Raw genomic sequence first — 18,771 nt, forward strand, 5'->3', positions numbered from 1 at the left:
AAGGTAACACGGGACAGTAACAAACACAGGCTTCTTACTGAAAAGTCTTTATTACAATAACATATAAAAAAAGAAATATTTACATGTTGCACCCTCAGCAGGCGAGGAAGGTCATCCCGCTCCGACAGTAAGCACTCTGAAAGAGAGAGGGAATCTGTTTTAAAATAAAGTTTCAGACTGTGGACGCCCACTGAATCCGGGGTGTGGTTTTAAAAGCAAACATGTTTTATCTTAATGCTGTGCCTGCTCGAAGAGAAAAGGTTGTCCACACTGAAGTGATGCAACATTTTGACTTTCAAGTTTTGCTTAATAATGTAGTCAAAACATTGCATGAGGAAAACTGGTGGTTTATTCATCACACTAGCTGTGAAGTGATGGGGTAGCTCCAATGTAAAGTACAAATCTGCAGTTTAAGTTAGAACGGTTAAGTATTTTTAGTATGAAACGCACTCAAACCTGCGTACATAAAACCTGTTCCAAGATTTTATACGCTGATGGCAGAAAAAAAAAATTGGTCAAGACTGTTCATTTAAACACAAATTGATCTTATCATTTATAGATATGGCCTGATGTGAACTGGGTTTGATAGTTTCTCATTTTTAAAAAGTGGGTCAACAGACAAAAAAAAAATGTTGGGGAAACAAATTCCAGTGTCGTCACATCATTATTTCAGGAGGAATTACTTAAAAACTCTTGAAATAAAGAATATAGAGTGAATGAAGCCTGACATGTCGTGTGTGTGTGCGTGTGCATACCGTGTGTCTATAGCTGTATCTTCTAATAGCCTCTCTGATGTGACAGGGCTGGATGGCACCACTGGGAGGTTCCACCGTAGCCGGACAGCTCTGAAACAAACAGTAATTATACATATAAAATATTTTCAAATGATCTTACAGTATTCACACATTAGACTAAAAACATTTTATATTAACTCAGATTCATCTAATGGGTAAAAAAAAAAAAACAGTGTGACAGAGGCTTTTCACAGGGGCCAATATATATATATATATATATTTTTAAAGTGGAACAGGACTTTCCAAAGACTGGTCACTACTATAACTGGTACTGTGTCGAAGCCTCTCAACAACTATGTTTCTGTGTCAATTGGAAACACTCAAGCTTGAAAACAAGGGGCATTTCACAGGTAAGGAGGCTGCACACCAAACACACACCTTTTTGCGTTTCCTCTGTCTCGCCCGACCGTCCAGACTGCCGTTACCCTGTAGGAGGGGCTTTGAGGAGTGGGAGGAGCCTGGAGTGGAAGGGGGGGTGGCTTCAGGCGAGTCTGGATCCTTCTTTACCTGGTGGAGATACATGGAAGACAGAGGTTATTTAGCTACTAAAAACTGAAAAGAGAACTCAATACATGACTGGCAGGTACTAAATATTTAGATCACCTCAGCCACAAATGGCCTACAAATAGCTGTAATGTAATCCTGTGGAGCAACTGTACGTGATCAAAGCTCATCCACGTCCACTAAAAGTGCTTGTTCTGCCACTAACAGGCTTAGTTTGTTATTCTAAGTGTCTGACACATTATTGAAGGGATCCCTACAGAGAAAAGACCTGTAAGAACCCTTATATCACTTGGTTCAAAGTAACTCCATTGCCAAAAACAATGATTTTACCTTGCAGAACATGGGATTTACTTGTCTAATTGCTGTGATTTTTGGTGTTCATCTGACTCTTAACTAACTCTTTAAAATACCAAAGTCGCCCAGTAACGCAAACATACCAACCCATTGAGGCAGCAGTAGACCACCAACTCCTGTGTTCTCCAAATTTGTCAATGGCTGACGGCTTTTAATACTATAACAATAATATAATAACTTTATTTGTATAACACCTTTAAAAACAGAGTTTAAAAAGTGCTTTGACAGACGAAGCAAAACAGGATCCAAGAACATCAGAGAGCAGCACAGAGAGGCCAAACAAAAGCATCGATTACAGTGAATTTAGAACAAGAGGAAAATAGGAAAAGACAAAAGCAGGAGAGAGAGAGTGGGAGAGAGATAGAAGACAGAGCATTAAAAAGTGCAAATATAACTACCAAAAAATAGCAAAAATAAAAGCATTAATAAAAACAATGAAAAATAAAAGGACTAAATGAATGAATGAGTGAATAAAAGAGACCGGCACTGAGTAAAAAGACATAAAAAAGACAAAATCACGTAAAAGCAAGTCTGTAAAAATAGGTTTTAAGAAGTGATTTAAAACCAAGTAATATAACAGCTGATTCTCAGTACCTCAGTGTGAGTGTTATAGTGGATGTAACTGGCAGAGATCACATGACTGATGGGATTTGTCTTCGCCGCCATTTCCTGCTTCACCAAAAGAGACAAATCCACGATCTGTAGAATGATGGAAAGAGACAGGAGAGACTTTTTTTTAAAACACTAGAAAGTTTGAAATCACACAGCCATGAATAAGACAGGGACATTAATCACATATGTGCAACATCGTGCATCGACACGTTACCTGGGCAACAGTCTCATAGGCCAGGTATGACAAGATCTCCATGGCGATGCTGTTGGGTTTCAGCTCTAAACTGCTGCAGTCGAGCCAGTCCCGAAACTTTGATGCTTTCTTAGCTGGAAACACACACACACACACACACACACACACACACACACACAATGCATTTTTTATGAGTTTAACTGACATTCAACTGAAACCTGGTGCGTCATTAAAGTTATGAAGACACGAAAGAGGACCACTGGCTTTGAAACTAGTCTACAGTCAGGCATCGTAGGAAGACAAAGGCTATCCGTGCAACCTTCTTCTCTTTGGCTTTACTGATTTTCTAAACGTAGGATTATGAAAGAAACTTAAATTAGTTGATTAGAAACTTACCAAAGCTGAGCTGTCGACTCTCACAGAACTCGGAGTATTGGCCCTGGTCCATAGTTCGGGTCTGACGCTCTAAACGCTGAAGATACAAAAAATAATGGTTAAAAAACACCTTAAATCGACCATCTACAGTCAAATCAGTGTGCCCAGAACAGAAAAAGTGTTAAGAACAAAGTGACTGATGTGTTGGAGACGACCTCTGACCTCCATCCGTTCTTGTTTGATGGGGTCTACTTCCTGCCGCTCGGCCAACGACAGGAGGTCGCCGGTCTGATCCATCCACACCAGAAAATCCTGGGCCAATCTCTGCCTTCGCTGGTTACCGCCGGCAACGCCACCTGCACCACCACCTGCACCGCCACCTGCACCACCACCCGCACCGCCACCTGCCCCACGCAACCGGTGTGCAGTTCATATTACTGTGATATTTGGCACATTTTCATTTTGATGTGCTCCAATTTTAAAACTGCCATGTATGTGTGTGTGTGTGTGCGTGTGTGTGCGTATACCCGTTTCTGGCTGCATGTCTTCATCCTCTAGAGTTTTGAGCAGTTTGGATTTATAATCTCTAAACTGGAGATATTTTAATAGCCTCGCCACCTTCCTCTGGTCACAAGAGAGAAGAACAGATAAAGAAAGGTGAGGAGAATCAGTATTCATTGTTTAGTGTATATAACGTCTTTTTTTCTGTGTGTTTTCTGTGTGTGTTCTGGGTGTGTTTTGCTTGCCTTGTCCCTCCTCATCAGGAACAGGATGTCCTCAGCTGAAATGACCCTCGACCCACGAAGAGATGCCCCCTCGCAGGCCTGATGCAGCTGAAAAATAAAGCGATCACATCAGTTAAATGCGTCATAGAAGATTAGTTACACTAATTTCCATGTAATTTAAAGGTTAAGAAATAATTATGGGGATAATCGAACTATCAGATACTTAGATCATATTTTGCATCATAAGTTACATACAAACATGTAGAGAATATTTACATTGAAGCAGAGTTGTCTCTTGGTGAGAATTTTGTCCTGCAAAATTATGCTGATTTCTAATCATGTGTTTGTTTGGCGTAACGACAACCTAAAATAATCTGTTAACAGATCTATGACTAATGATCTAAGGCTATAAACTGAGTTTTCCATAAAGGAAAATGACAAAGATTCAGTGACAGATTATTGAACTTGTGGAGGGTAAAAAAAAAGATTTCAAGCTGCAGTAAAATCTTCCAAAACAGATCTTAAATTGTTACATTTACACTTTGCTCAGGCATTAAAAAAGTCTTACTTTGATGTGAAAACCACTCATTTTCTTCTACTGTTCCCTGTCTGCAAGGTGTGTTAAAGGTCCCATATTATGCAAAATGTACTTTTTAATGTCTATTCAATTTAAATTGGTGTCCCAGGTGTGTTTGGAGACCCTCAAACGCTGAGAAAAGACCGTCCTCTCTCTTTTTCCCCATTTTTCTGTAAATGTGTGTGAAAACTCTCTGTTTAGCTTTGGCTCCCCTTATTATGTCATAAGGGGATCTGTGGATCATGTGACCTCCTTCAGCCCTTCGACTGTCCCTTTCCAAAAAAACTTCCTCCTTGCTGTCCGCCATTGTTTTTTCCTCACTAAACACCAGCTCCTGGTTACATGAAGATGCCAAAAGTGAGAGCAAAGCAGCAGATTGTTCTGACTGTCCTTCATGTAAACCTGCTCTAGTAGGACCTCCAAAAAGAGCAGAATAGGCATATTAGTGTTCAGTATTTATATTACCATAGTAATGAGCTGCGTGTGCACAATGTCCTCCACCAGAGCTGCTGTCTCATGCAGAGGCCTGCGGGCGTCTCCCAGAGCAAACCTGACACACACACACACACACACACAAAATATTAATCAGAGTCTAACTGAGTCGACTATGTCATTATTTTGACTTCTCATCATGAATCCTCTGAAACACCTTCAGTTAGATTGAGAAGCTAATTGTTAGCTACGACTTGAAGCTCGTTAATAAATCTTTTAGTGTTTATAGTTCCAATTCTTTGGCTTTGTTTTCGAAGCAACTGTGGTGCTGATTTTTATACACCAGAGGTGTAATCTACTGTTGTCAGTCTACTAGTTGGCATATTGCTTTTTATTGATAAAGATGATGCGAATGATGAGATGAGGATGCAGTTTGTTTAGGTTGCAGCTGCTGATTTAAATCTAAATTCTTAAGATTTTAGTAGAAATTTTATCTACAATATTTGTTCGCGTTAAACACATCACGAAAACAAAACAATAAACAACATGGTTCTGTCAAATGTGCAATCTGCAAATGTACATGCATGTCCACATCTGTCTCTCTCTCTCACACACACTCACACACTCACACACACACACTTTGACCACAATTTGGTCAAACCTCAATTTGCATCCAGAGAAGCCACTTCCATGATGGCAAACTAGCCCAAACCCACATCCTGGAGCTCTTTCCATCTCTCATTTCTTCTCTGTCAATCCCTCCGTCTCTCTTTCACCGGACAGTCCCCCTTCTTGTCTCTCTGCCCTCCCCCATCTGCACTGCGATTGGCTGTTTTCAGCCGTCAATCACACAGGTGAGAATGGCTTTGGTTTGGGGTTGTGGGCAGGTTGGCCTCAGGTTCAGAGGTTGGCTGAGTGTTGGTTTTAGGTTTTGGGGTTTAGTTGGGTTTCAGCCTCTCTGACCACCAACATCGTCTCTCTGCAGCCCACACGCAACACAAGGTGAGTACCCCAAAACACACACACATGAACCGACACACGCAAATGAGAGGCCACACCACACATGTTGCTTCTTTTGGAAAAAATCCATAAAAAGATTTAATGTGTGATAGAAAACAATTCCCTCTAATCGCATAGTGTGAATGTAGTGCAGGTGCACTTTGAAAATAGCGTATTTCATTTAGATTTCCAGTCATCTTAATATCTCCGTTGCAATATAAAAGGTTGTATAACTGTCTTTTTTCCCTTTTTTCATTGAATATTCATAATCTCAGTTGATTCTTTTCTCAAAGATTTTTTCATGTGATAAACGTCAACTGATTTCAGGAAATATACTTTATTCTGTTGTTAAACTATATAATATTTTTGGTGTTTCCTCGACTGCAAAGTGCGGCTGCAACTATTTTATTATTGATTAATCTGCAAATCATTTCCCCGATGAATTCATTAAGCATTTGGTTGACAAAATGAACGGTCAATGATGTGGATCACTATTTCAGTCAGCCCGAGGGCACGTCTTCCCATCAAGTGTTTTATTGAACAGACAGTCTAAAACCCAAAGACATTCAGTTTAATGCCACATTAGACAAAGAAAAACAGCAAATCTGCTGAACTTCAGTTATATTTGCACGAAAATGCCATAAAAGATTAACAGATATTTTTTGTCCATCAATTAATCAACAAATCGTTTCAGCTCTAATGTAAAGACAGATTAGGCAAAATGTGGCCATTAATTTTAGTGACACTTCGTGTTAATCACCTTTATCATGTTTTAATGTTAATGAGGACATTTTAAGGGATGATGTTATTGTAATGTTTACTTATTTCACATATGTGACTTATTTCTAGTTCATGTAACACACCTTCACAACACCAGCAGATTGGGGTGTTTTCCTATAATCAAATTATTATAACTTTCAATAAACTTTCTCTAAACTTTTAGAGATTTCAATGCTTTTTTTAAATAATGCTTTGAATAACACAATGATTGAAAACAAACAGCTGAGGAATGATTTGAAACATTTGTTTTACTTTTTACTCTTTTAGGAAGTTTGGTTGTAGCTGAAAAACCTCAGCGTGTGATTGTTGTTGCTCTGTCATTTGTTAGGCAAGTTTCTATGGCTTCAAACAGTCTGTTCAGCAGCACAAGCCCGATGCTGTACTGGGGTGAGTCTCCTTCCCAGTGTGTGTGTGTGTGTGTGTGTGTGTGTCTTACATCATGCTCTGTAGCTCTGGAATGAAACTGGTCCTGGAAACAGGCCGGTCTTTAGAACTGGAGGCCATGGGACTGCTCATAACCACATCCACCTGACGGCAACGGCAAAGCAAAGAAACAGAGCTGCGTTAAACTGGGAATTCCAAATGGACTGAGGAAGTATTTCAGCTCATCGTCACACCACATCTATACTTTATGCTCTGCATCCATTTATCCGTCTAGGAGGGTTTTAAAGATTTTACCTGGTTTTACTTTAAATCATGTCAACCTTTGCTCTCAATGGAGAGTCTTTGATTGTTCGTAATTCTACTTTGCTAAGTCATATATGGAAAATATGATTCCAAACTAACTAATATTCATAGTTGGGCTGCTCATGGCGAAGATATACTCTAATTTACTGGCTTATTAGGTACATCTACTACAGGTAAAACTAATATAGTCTAATACAACAGTCCTGCAATATTCCCTTTGTGGAAACCTTTTCTCCTACACACAAATACAATGGTCAGTGTCAACAAAAAGACAACCACTGTTCTAAACTGTAATGTAAACTTTGGCATTTAGGACCATTTAACCAAAACAAAACTAGTCAGCTATGAACAGAGGCCGAGCCAAGAGCCTAAAATAACAAGGTAGCCGAACAGATCTGCACAGATATTTATACATACAGACAGACACAGTAAGCATGAATACAGAGGGAACAGGTGGTGTGACCGCAGTAACTTCCCCTCCGGCAGTGAAATCTGAATGATAATAACAATGCAGTTGCCTCCTATTCAAACACTGCGGTCAACGCAACACAATGCAGGAAAGAGTAAAGAGAAAAAACCCGGAAAAGGAGGAGGAACAGACAGACAGAGAGACGGAGACAGAAAAGAGAAGAAAGAGAAAGGGAAAGAGAAACGGAAGCGGAAAGAGACAGAAAATGCCCCTAAATAACTTCAAATTCTCACCAGAGTGGATCAATAAAACGCTGTCGCCTCTCGTGTTGACACTTTTCGATGTCGTCTGTTTTCGGAGCGGGTTGATGACGTATATCGATCCAGGAAGTGCATGGTGTTGGTAGTTGTAGTTTTCTAAACTTTCTACTCTCGCACATGATTACTGAAGTAGTTAGCTCATTACATGGGTGCTGTAGGGGAAAAAGTCATGATTTTTTCATAAATATATTCACATTACATAACAACCCTTTAAAATCAAATATGAACAAGTGTGTCCTATTTCTCTGGTGTAATGATAATTTGTGGTATTGATTTGGAGTGACAGGGTCACATTCCATGGACGCTATTAAAAAGATTAAAAAGATTTAAAATATAATTAAAATATTTTTATAAGGTAATTAGGTGACACATTGGAAAGCTAGATTTCTAAATTAAACATTTAACTAAGTTTTGAGGGTACACCATGCCTTTGCCATCTATAAGCAACTGTACTGGCTTAGAAAAGCTATTTTTTATTGATAAAAACTGGTGTTTGGTAATTCACATGTCTTAGAAGTCTTTATACAGTCTTTTACTACCAAAAAAATTTCAATTTCAGCAACAATGTACTTGAAGAAAGAAAAATATAGATAAATGAAAAAAAAGGTAGAAAAATCTTTTCTGTCTCTCCCTTGCTTCCTCTCAGAGCCTGTGGTGAAGCGCAGGCCATCACCATCATCCACCGGTCGCCAACTGGACAACCAGGAGGTGAGGTCCCTCCACCAGCGCAGCACAGCGCCACCCAGAGGCCTGGTACAGACTGACAGTCCCAACTTCCTCTGCAGCAGCCTGCCACTGCATTGGAGGTGTAACAAGACCCTGCCAAGAGCCTTCACTGTAAGGAATCTATTTATCAATCAATCAATCTATCTATCTATCTATCAATCAATCTATCTATCTATCTATCTATCTATCTATCTATCTATATGATGTCAAAGGTCAGTAAAAGTCAAATTTTTTCCATCTTCCAGGTGGTTTCCCTGAGCAACGACGTGCCAGATGGCGTGGTAGTCACAGTGATGGCAGGCAATGAAGACAACAGCAGCGCTGAGCTACGGAATGCCACAGCAACCATGAAGCAAGGCCACGCCCACTTTAATGACCTCCGCTTCATAGGCCGCAGCGGGAGAGGTAGAGAGACAGATACTCTGCTGATCCAGTATGGACTATCAGAGGCCCGTGAGGGGAGGATTCAAAGAAAAGATAGTAGTCTATCATCCTCATGTCCTCCTCCTACACTGTGTTCCACCTTTTGTAACTTACATGTCTTCACTCACATTGAAATTAAGCACTTTCTTCATTTTGTCTTGTTGTCTTCCCCCCAATATGGTGGATCTCTTCTTGTAACTCACATGATAATATTAAAGTTGGAAGGATAAATGTGGCCTAGAGATTGAAAAAACCCTTTGACATAAAACTTTATCTGAGTTGAACTACTTAAACTGCTATAAAACTAGATTTGTTGTTATCTTAAATTACCTTTAAAGCCCTTTAATGTCTCTGTACATGTGTCTCATTTTTTTTCAGGCAAGAGTTTCACACTTTCCATCAATGTGCTGACCTCGCCCCCTCAGATCGCCACCTTACACAGGGCCATCAAGGTGACGGTGGACGGGCAGCGGCTGCCAAGGCGTTAGTACACACCAGAGGAAACGATGTGAGTGTTTGATCCAAGCTTTGCCTCAGAGTGACTGACTTTGTCCCTGTGTGTGTCTCTCTCAGGGCAGAGGCAGAAGGAGGTGAAGTCGGGAGCGTTCAGGCCATCCAGCAGCATCACCGCATCCTCAGGTATGAGAAGAGGGATGTTATTTAAATCAGGTTTAAACTAGAAATGTTCTCATTTTCTCATTCAAATCTGAATCAAAGTGATGATAGTAGAGTAACCATAGTTGTCTGAAATGTTTTGTGAAGCAGCATAACTTGGGAAAACTTCACATGAATATCTAGTATAATTGAGGAAAATGGAAAATTGATAATAGTAAAATTTTATGTACATTTTAAACCAACTGGAAAAAAAAACTGTTTGACATAAAAGGTCCACTTACTAGCTTTTTATCCAAGCTTTCAACTGCATCTCATGTCAGTGGATGGACTTTGCTCATCTGTCATAAAGATCAGCCATGACAGAAGTTAAGTACTTAGGTCATAACTCAGTTCTTCTGTGGAAGACCATGTAATGCAGCTGAAAGCTCTGGAAGAAGTAAGGGGAAACTAGCTCTTTTTGGGCTAACTACTGTTTCCAAGATCAAGAATGGACTTCTATGTTCAATATTGCTATAGTGTTATTGTCTCTCTCTGCAGATTGCAGATCCTTTTCCTCCTCTCTGTGGACCAATGAGTCGTCGTTCCTGGGTCAGGTGACCTCTCTGACTTCCTCCTTCACTCCAGGTCCCAGAATGCACCACCTGCCCGCTCTCTCCTACTCCACTCAGCCCACGCCTTACAGCTCCTACCTGTCTTCACCACCTCCTCCTCCTCCCCCTCCGCTGAGCCACAGTGGTCCCTTCCAGCCCACCAGCTTCTACTACGGACCCAACCAAACGCTCCAAACCACGGGGGACGACCGCAACATTGTCACAGCGCTTACCAATTACATAGAAGGGGCATGTGTTTCTATGAGAGGGGAGGATCCTGTCTGGAGGCCTTACTGATGATTGGATATATTGTGTTATCTTATACATCATCTTAAATGAAATATTTTGTGAGTTTCTGGAACTTTTACTTTGTTTTCCACCTGTAAAAAGTAATCTGTTTGTAGTTTGCAGTTCTTATTTATTGCATTGTTAGTATTTATCATTTTGCTGCCTTTGATAATTATATGCACACATTCTTTAAACAACAAATAGATAATGTAATTAAATTCACATCACAGTTCCCCCTTTTCTATGAAAATCTTTCATGAGTTGACAATTAATTTATTATACAATAAAGAGTTTATTAGAGCAATATGTGTATAAAAAACAGCATTCATTTCATGTCCCGAATAGAGAAAATATAGTATCTCATTAACAATTAAACAGTTAACCCTGAAGCACCATGTTGAGCATCATCTAAACCTGATGATCAGTATTTGGAATTTTCTTTGCTGATTCATTGCACCTTGAATTTTAAATACTCTCTCATAAGCAATGAAGAAAATCAAGGTCTCGACAAGTTGAACTACCTGAAAACTATGAGAATTACATGTATATACAGAAAACTGTGAAATGCAAAGTTTGAAACAATCTTTGAATATGTAAAACAACTTAATCTGCAGTAAAATCCAGATGGATATGTGAAAATATAGGGAGCTAATTGTTGTGTACAGAAATGGTCTCAGGTGTCCCTGGCGAAGTTCTCCTGTAGGAACAAGTAAAAGAGTGTGTTGTAAGCAGAAAAAGGCTGTTATATCACTTTATTCAAAGCCACCAGACTCCATTCACAAAAACAGTAATTTTACCTCTCAGAACGTGGGAGTGGCTGGTCTACACAATCACAGAATAACACAAGCAAGCTAACAAGTCAAGACAGCAGTAGATAAGTTTAGAAATAGCAGAGTTATTCTTTAATAAGAAATAAATTGTGTATTTTGTCATTGTGGTCTACGCTTTTGAAAGTAACTTATAAGTAATGTAGTGAGAATACTTTACTCTTTGAGTAATGAGTATAGTTATCTCATTAAAATTTTAGGAGACTATAATGGATTATATTCCCCCTTCACAGCGGTCCACCATTCACCTGTAAAGAGTTGAGTTCAGCCACTCTCCTGCTCCACTCCTCCTCTGTCATCTCCTCTTCTTCTGCTCCTTCCTTAACGTCCTCCTCTACCTGATGCTCTCCTGAAATACAGGTCACCATGTGACAGAGATGAAAAAACCCCACCAGCAATGGAACAACAAAAGCCTGTTAGCCCTAACGGAGGGGAAACAGATAAATCTATGAAACAGGCCGTCATTACAACGTAAACCTCACTCACCAGTGCAGGTGAGAGCGGTGCAGACCCAGTTTCCACAGGCACACACACACTTGTTACACTCCATCTGAGTTTCAGCTCCGTCCTCAAACACTTCATCCTCCAGAGCGCATTCTTCATACACACACACACACACACACACACACACACACACACACACACAAGAAAACACGCATATTATTAATCTCTACTGATAATACACTTGTTTGTGTGTGTGTGTGTGTTTGCGTGTGTGTGCCATTACTTCTCTCATATGGATGGTAGGTGGGTGTCAGACAGTTGATGAACTCAGTTAAACTCAGCTTCCAGTCTGCGTTTTCATCTGACAGCTCGATCAAAGCATCAGCACACAGAGACCTGAAAGACAGACGGACGCTGGGTCACGTTCATGATAACGATTTATTTACAAAATCAATCCATCTATCTATCTATCTATCTATCTATCTATCTATCTATCTATCTATCTATCTATCTATCTATCTATCTATCTATCTATCTATCTATCTACCTATCTATCTATCTATCTATCTATCTATCTGTCTGTCTATCTATCTATCTATCTATCTATCTATCTATCTATCTATCTATCTATCTATCTATCTATCTATCTATCTATCTATCTATCCGTCTATCGATCTATCCATCTATCTATCTATCTATCTGTCTGTCTATCTATCTATCTATCTATCTATCTATCTATCTATCTATCTATCTATCTATCTATCTATCTAGAAGTAGAAGAAGTGAAATAACTGCAAATGTTACTGTAACTTTATATTCTCCCACATGTATTTGATAACTTTAGTTACTTTCCAGATTACAATTTTTCATTATCATCTTGTCCAAATGATCATAATATAATGAATAAATAAATATACTATTATAGTCTAAGATGAGACATTACTGAGGGAAACCAAGTGCCTAACAGTATCTACGGGAATTAAACTTATTAAATTCTACCTGCTGTAAACTGAAAGTGGTGAAAACATGAGTGCATCAGTAATTATAATCCAATGTATTTTCAATTTTTATTTATTTTATGTATTTATACACTGTGGTGTTACTACTTTTAGATGTGAAGATCTGAGCACTTCTTCCACCACTGAACACCTTAACAGTATTGAGTTGAGCCCAACTTTTTTCCAGATTGTCGTTATTAATCAAGTACCATTAGTACAAGGATGTGTGTGTGTGTGTGTGTGTGTGTGTGTGTGGGTGTACCTCAGTAACAAGTTAGTCTCCAGATTATTAGAGTATGTGAGGTTGAGTGCCGTCTCATTATGTTTCAGGAAGTTTAGGAACTCGTTGGACTCGAGCTCGGAGTCCCCGTTGTCATACGTCTGTAAAACAAACACATATTATTATGACAGGCGGCATTTTAAATATCTCATCCAGATATTCTCATGTATGTTTACATTTTTCATGATTTAAAGTTCACGGTTAGTACAAGTTAGGTTTTCTGACCGTGAAGTATGTTTGCAGGAGGTCGTTGGCTGAGGACACATTTGAGGCCAGGTTGTCAGATTGGACCTCGTCCTGAATCCACTGGATCACTCTCTCTCTCAGCCAGTCGCGGTCAGACAGGAAACACACGACTACATCCAAAATAAAAGGATTAGTGAAAATAAAAAGGCATTTTTTTTAAGGCTACAGTCAAAACTTAGTGTTGACAAACAGACTATGAACAAAGTCAGGAACTGATCATTTATATCTGATTTTACTTACTGGGGCTCACATCTGGCTTTGTTGGCTTCTCTGTGAATAGAAGCACACACATCACATCACACAACTCACAAACTGTACACAGCGTCAGCTGTTTGCACTGCCCTTTAAAAGGCAGAGAGCAGCAAATACAAAGGCAGTGAAGCTGAGGAACATTTTCAGTCTGAAGGACAAACTGTGAAATAGATTTTCATTTCAGCTGTTTTGTATCAGACTGCAGCTACTGATTATTTTCACTCTGAATTCATCTTCTGACTATCCTCTCCGCTAATCGTTTGATTGTTTGGTTTGTAAAAATCCTGAAAACAGCGAGAATTGAGAATCACAAGAGCCCAAATGGACACCTTCACAGTGCTTGTTGTTGAATTATTAATACTGTTGAATTATTAAAAAGAAAAGCAGAAAATCACATTCAACCATGATTTTTTTTAAATACGTAAAATGATGAAACGATTATCAAACTAAAATTGCAACCAAATTTTCTGTCAATCAACCAGTTGATTAATCTGCTAATTTACAAAATAAATAAAGCTGTCAAATGAATTTAGTGAAGTAAGAATAACCATATTCCCCTCTGAATTGTAGTGGAGTAAAGGTAGAAAGTGGCATGAAATGAAAGGATTTAAGTAAAGTATCTCACATTTGTATTGAAGTACAGAACTTGAGTTAACGTACGTCTTGCACTGCCTACAGTACACAGATTACATGGCCAGAGTGCAGATACTGCATTTTGGATTTTGATCCATTTCTGAGTTACGGCATTTCAAAAAGCAGTTTTCGTGAAAATTGCATAGTATGTCCATAATATGTCATATAATAAAACAGATGTCAAAAAGTTAGATAAGTCAATTTTGAGCGATATGTAGTTGCTATAATTTTGTTGGGCAATGTATGAGAGTGAATGACTGTGTTTAGTGTTTTTAAAAAGTGTGTGTGTGTGTGTGTGTGTGTGTGTGTGTGTGTGTGTGTGTACACTGACCCAGACAGTGTCCTCTGTGCTCCACATGTATCTTGGTCTGGGTGATGCAGGCGTCCCTGTGCAGCTCGCAGTGATTTCTGTAGGACCTGCCATTACTGCCACACACCCAGTGCTCTGTCCCATCACACCGCTGCAGAGAAACAGGAGCGTCAACACATGTTTTCATTAAATCACCTGCAGAACAGAACTAGAGAGCTCAGTGGAGTTATGGCAGCATAACGAGAGGTGTTCAGTGTCTTCACCTGTAAGCAGCGACAGACTGGTTCTCCTCTGTCAGTCGATACACACTCTCTCCCTGCACCACAGGATGTCCTGGCGCACACTGAATGGTCCTGAGACACACACACACACACACACACACACACACACAAATAGGAAGAGATGTATCACATGTTTATGGTTTTTCTGTTTTATAAAGTAAACAATGAAAAGAAACGAGAAGTGTGTGTGAGTGTGTGTGTGTTTCAGACTCCAGATGGCGACCTTTGACATCTCACTGGGAGAGACACATGCCGTTTTGAATGACAATGACTGTCTCAACACACACACACTCTCACACACACACACACACACACTCACACGCACTCATTTCGCATCATGCATTTCTGATTGTGATCGAGGCAGCTGCACAGCGGTACTGCTCATTTCGAGGGGTTTTTGTTGAGGGTTTAACTCTTGTTTTTTGCTTTGGTCATCATTCCTAAACACCAGCTTTATTACTGGCTGCAGTGTCCTTTAAAGCGGGACAAGTGATGAAACTACCAAGCTTTAAACTTCCTGTAATACTTATTTTCAAGTGAAATCAAATTACAACACACACAAAATGTGAATGTTACAATAACTGTATATTATAAAATCTTGAGTACACTTTGGCTGAAGTTGGTGAGTAAAATGTCATTATATATATGAACACTGTTTGAAAACTATGAAAATAAACAAAATTGTCCTTTAACTCATCGTTGGAAAAAAATGTGGAGATAATCTCATTGATATAAATGGAGCAGACGAAATAATAGTGTATGTATAATGCAATACAATTCTATAGCAGCACAAACTTCAGCCTCTAAAATGATCATACAGTTGAGTGAACACCTCTAAAACAATTTCAACAACAACTGATCATTCTAATCTTCATAAACTTATTGCAGGGCTGTTGTATAACACTGCATGTATTTTAGACAGGTGTACCTAATAATCTGGAGTGTACAACACACACTCCAACAGACTCAAGAATAGAAAGATAGATCCTAAACAGATGTTTACACTCAAATTCCACACATTCCTCTGTATTTACAGGTCACCAAACCCAACACACACACACGTTTGTACTTGTGAGGACCCTCAGTGACTTAACGCATTCCCCGACGCCTCACTTTAACTTTAATCATCATAACTGCATGTCTGGCCCTGACCCCTACATTAATCTAACACTAACTCTAACCTGCTAATCCAACTAAACGGCCTAAAGAGAAGACAAGACAAAAAGTCTCTCCAAAATATTCTCACTTTTTAAAGGATGTCTTCACAGCCAGGGTCCGAGACTCCAACCGTTCCACACAAAGATATTCATGAATGCACACACACACACACACACACACACACACACACACACACACACAATAGATACATCTGTTGCCTCCAGCTGACATCTGCTGTGCTGCAAACCTGCTGTTTGCAACCATCTGACTGGAGCAACACAAACACACACATACACACATAATATGTGTCTTCATCCTCCTAACCTTAACTCCAACCATGACCATTACCAAACAAATATTTTGACACTTCTGTTTTATCAATAATGAAAACATAGTTTTAAAAAAAACGGCGAGACACACACACACACACACACAGAGAGAAGTGGTGTGTAGATATAATCAAAATAATAAAAAATTCATATCTGAACCTGTTTAGTTTGCAAAACAATTCTCTCTTCACTCTGTCACTTTTCATTTTGTCTTTTGTCTTTTCCTCTCCATTCATCCTTATTATTCTCTCTATTCTTGCCTTCTTTTTGTTGCACTTGTCCATATTTTCTTTCTGCTGGCTTTGTTTCTTTGTTTTTCGCTCTCTCCCTCTACTTGATCAAGGTCTTCTCTGATGGGTCATTGTACATCTAAACATGCAATTAATCCTTCACGTGTTCTCTATTTGATCTATTTTTGCATTTCATTGTATTTTTGCCAGGGTATTTTTTTAGTGTAAGCCATATCAGTCATTGTGCACCATTAGCGTTTTAGCATGTTAACATTTGCACAATTAATATTAAACATACTAAAGTATTGGACAAGTTGAAACTTTGACCTGGTGATGGCGCTAGAGGGACAGTCAGAGGATCACCAAAGTTACAACTATTGATCCTGAGGGGAACACGAATGTCTGTGCCAAAATTTCATGGTAACCCATTCAATAGTTGTTGAGGTATTTCAGTCTAGACCAAAGTGGTGGACCGACAACAACAGCACCATTAAAAGCAACCTCTTCCCCCAGAATTAAATCTCTGTTTGAAAGTCACACAAAAACAGAGGGCACATTGTTTTTACATGTCTGAGCCCAGTGTCATTTCAGTTTTAACTTACTGCTGCTGCTTTTCTTTTATGTTGTCTTAGTTGATGATGAAAAGGTTCAATTCAAAGAAAAGAGTTACTCCTTTGATTTTCATTTTTGACTGACAGATGATAAAACAGCTGCAGAGGAAACAAACGAACACACAGCAAAGTGTGTTTGAAGCAGAATTACAGCTGGAGGTGCTGAGATTAGAGATGAGCTGCTGACAGGCCCAATCACACACATACCTGAAGACCTGCTCACTGTCACACACTGTGTGTATGTGTGTGTGTGTGTGTGTGTGTGTGTGTGTGTGTGTGCGCAGCTTCCTGAAAAACATTTGTAAACAAGTTTGTAAATAACAAACACCTCACGTCCTCCTAAATCGTGTTCCCCTACACACACACACACACACACACACACACTCACACTCCAGGGGATATTGCATATTTAGCTCTTTTCCTGCAGTCAGAGGTCAACATCAGTCGTTTTTGAGTGACTTCTTGCGAAGGATTTACACCTTTCTTGGGATGTGTAAGTCAAGAGTGAAAAATGAAAAGAAAATTGGAAATGTCACCAGTTGAAATATTCCTGCCTTACCCAGAAGTCAACAGGGGTTGTTTTTTTTTTTAACCCAAATTCCTCTGTGTAATCTTGGTTAAGATTTAATGTTTGTGATGTGTGTAGCTGCTAAGAAATACAAGACGACATAACAGAAATGTACATTTCCTCGTTTTGAGATTCTTGTATTTTAGTTATCTCATTTTATGCAACTTCCTACTTCTACTGCATTACATTCACTACTTTCAGATTACAGATTTCAACCCCTTCATGTCCAGTATCTCCAGATTTTGTGATTTTGAACGTAACTCCCAATTTCAACTTGACAGGTAAAGAAGGGAAAAAAAACAGCCTTGTTCTTACAGAAAGTTGCATATGAAAGTTCAATCCTGATTTTGAAAGCAGTAGGGGTAGCATAACATTATCGTTACAAACATCTCCAACAGTGTAAATTTACCTTGGTCAGAGGAGAGGAGGAGACGGGAGAGGAGGAGAGGAGCAACGGCAGCAGGAGCACAGAGATGGTCAACATCTGGAGAGGAGAGGAGAGGAGAGGAGAGGAGAGGAGAGGAGAGGAGAGGAGAGGAGAGGAGAGGAGAGGAGAAAAAAAAAGTAAAATTAGATTAATTGAATTGTCCCAATTTAAGACAAATATTTACAAGTTTAACAATAGTAAAACTTTTAGCACTTTTAATCATGCTACTATAATGACTGCTACTGTTATTAGGAATACAACTGCTACCACTAATACTATTAAAAAGAAATACTACTACTACTACTAGTATTACCACTACTACAACAATATTAAATCAGCGTACCGTGCCAGTCAAAACACAGTTTGTCCAGAAGCTGTTGCTCTGTAATCAAGCAGTCAACATTAAAACAGCCTGTGAGACTCAGTCAGTGAATCAGTCAATCAGTCAATCAATCAATCACTTAGTCAGTGTATCAGTCAGGTGGTAAAGTCATATCCAGATGTCCAAGACTGTCAGTATGGATCCATTTAGATGAGGAGTTTATGTCCAGCCAACGATCGGTGAAGCCGTCTGCTTTGCTCTGCAGTGAAACAACATCTGAGCTACAAAAAGAAAGAGGAGGAGGAGGAGCAGAGGAGGGATGCTGGGAGAGAAAGGAGACTAGCTGTCCAGGCCCCCCACCCCCAAACACACACACACACACACACACACACACACACACATACACACACACATCTGTCTTCTTGGAGAGAGGCACGCGACTGGTTGACATG

General features: G+C 39.4%; 3 protein-coding genes across 5 annotated transcripts; 1 reads left to right on the top strand and 2 right to left on the bottom strand.

Moving 5' to 3' along the window:
• Positions 1-31: 31 nt before the first annotated feature.
• supt3h (SPT3 homolog, SAGA and STAGA complex component) lies at positions 32-7,795 on the bottom strand. Of its 3 annotated transcripts, none has more exons than XM_070841002.1 (12): positions 7,735-7,795; positions 6,782-6,873; positions 4,600-4,684; positions 3,579-3,665; positions 3,360-3,456; positions 3,055-3,200; positions 2,854-2,929; positions 2,479-2,591; positions 2,247-2,351; positions 1,173-1,301; positions 756-845; positions 32-136 (listed from the first exon to the last, which is right to left on the bottom strand). In XM_070841002.1, exons 2-12 carry the CDS (start codon positions 6,859-6,861, stop codon positions 95-97), a joined length of 1,050 nt encoding a protein of 349 aa, XP_070697103.1. In that variant the 5' UTR covers positions 6,862-6,873; positions 7,735-7,795; the 3' UTR covers positions 32-94. The 3 variants fall into 3 exon arrangements, with proteins under 3 accessions (XP_070697103.1, XP_070697101.1, XP_070697100.1); XM_070841000.1 differs by having other exon boundaries at positions 3,055-3,212; XM_070840999.1 differs by having other exon boundaries at positions 3,055-3,236.
• On the top strand, positions 6,684-10,412 carry runx2a (RUNX family transcription factor 2a). Its single transcript, XM_070841003.1, has 6 exons — positions 6,684-6,732; positions 8,408-8,598; positions 8,733-8,892; positions 9,289-9,393; positions 9,484-9,549; positions 10,063-10,412. Exons 1-6 carry the CDS (start codon positions 6,684-6,686, stop codon positions 10,410-10,412), a joined length of 921 nt encoding a protein of 306 aa, XP_070697104.1.
• Positions 10,413-11,016: 604 nt separating this feature from the next.
• Positions 11,017-18,379, bottom strand: LOC139211076 (follistatin-related protein 1-like). The gene is made up of 11 exons (XM_070841333.1): positions 18,341-18,379; positions 17,980-18,054; positions 14,657-14,746; positions 14,415-14,544; positions 13,439-13,468; positions 13,178-13,308; positions 12,935-13,053; positions 11,958-12,070; positions 11,717-11,827; positions 11,479-11,579; positions 11,017-11,100 (listed from the first exon to the last, which is right to left on the bottom strand). Exons 2-11 carry the CDS (start codon positions 18,052-18,054, stop codon positions 11,077-11,079), a joined length of 924 nt encoding a protein of 307 aa, XP_070697434.1. The 5' UTR covers positions 18,341-18,379; the 3' UTR covers positions 11,017-11,076.
• Between the last annotated feature and the right edge of the window lie 392 nt (positions 18,380-18,771).

This window comes from Pempheris klunzingeri, chromosome 12 (assembly GCF_042242105.1).
Source record: "Pempheris klunzingeri isolate RE-2024b chromosome 12, fPemKlu1.hap1, whole genome shotgun sequence".
In the NCBI taxonomy this organism is placed as follows: Eukaryota; Metazoa; Chordata; class Actinopteri; order Acropomatiformes; family Pempheridae; genus Pempheris; species Pempheris klunzingeri.

What these genes read in the sequence shown, in the direction of transcription:
- LOC139211076 (XM_070841333.1), bottom strand. Translation starts at nt 18,054, where the DNA reads ATGTTGACCATCTCTGTGCTCCTGCTGCCGTTGCTCCTCTCCTCCTCT. An exon ending in CCTCCTCTCCTCTGACCAAG is followed by an intron (nt 14,747 to 17,979) that starts GTAAATTTACAC and finishes TGTGTGTCTCAG; the next exon opens with GACCATTCAGTGTGCGCCAG. An exon ending in TCCTGCAAACATACTTCACG is followed by an intron (nt 13,054 to 13,177) that starts GTCAGAAAACCT and finishes TTTGTTTTACAG; the next exon opens with ACGTATGACAACGGGGACTC.
- runx2a (XM_070841003.1), top strand. Translation starts at nt 6,684, where the DNA reads ATGGCTTCAAACAGTCTGTTCAGCAGCACAAGCCCGATGCTGTACTGG. An exon ending in AAGCCCGATGCTGTACTGGG is followed by an intron (nt 6,733 to 8,407) that starts GTGAGTCTCCTT and finishes GCTTCCTCTCAG; the next exon opens with AGCCTGTGGTGAAGCGCAGG. An exon ending in CATAGGCCGCAGCGGGAGAG is followed by an intron (nt 8,893 to 9,288) that starts GTAGAGAGACAG and finishes ATTTTTTTTCAG; the next exon opens with GCAAGAGTTTCACACTTTCC.
- supt3h (XM_070840999.1), bottom strand. Translation starts at nt 6,861, where the DNA reads ATGAGCAGTCCCATGGCCTCCAGTTCTAAAGACCGGCCTGTTTCCAGG. An exon ending in ACACGCAGCTCATTACTATG is followed by an intron (nt 3,666 to 4,599) that starts GTAATATAAATA and finishes TTTATTTTTCAG; the next exon opens with CTGCATCAGGCCTGCGAGGG. An exon ending in TCAAACAAGAACGGATGGAG is followed by an intron (nt 2,930 to 3,054) that starts GTCAGAGGTCGT and finishes TTGTATCTTCAG; the next exon opens with CGTTTAGAGCGTCAGACCCG.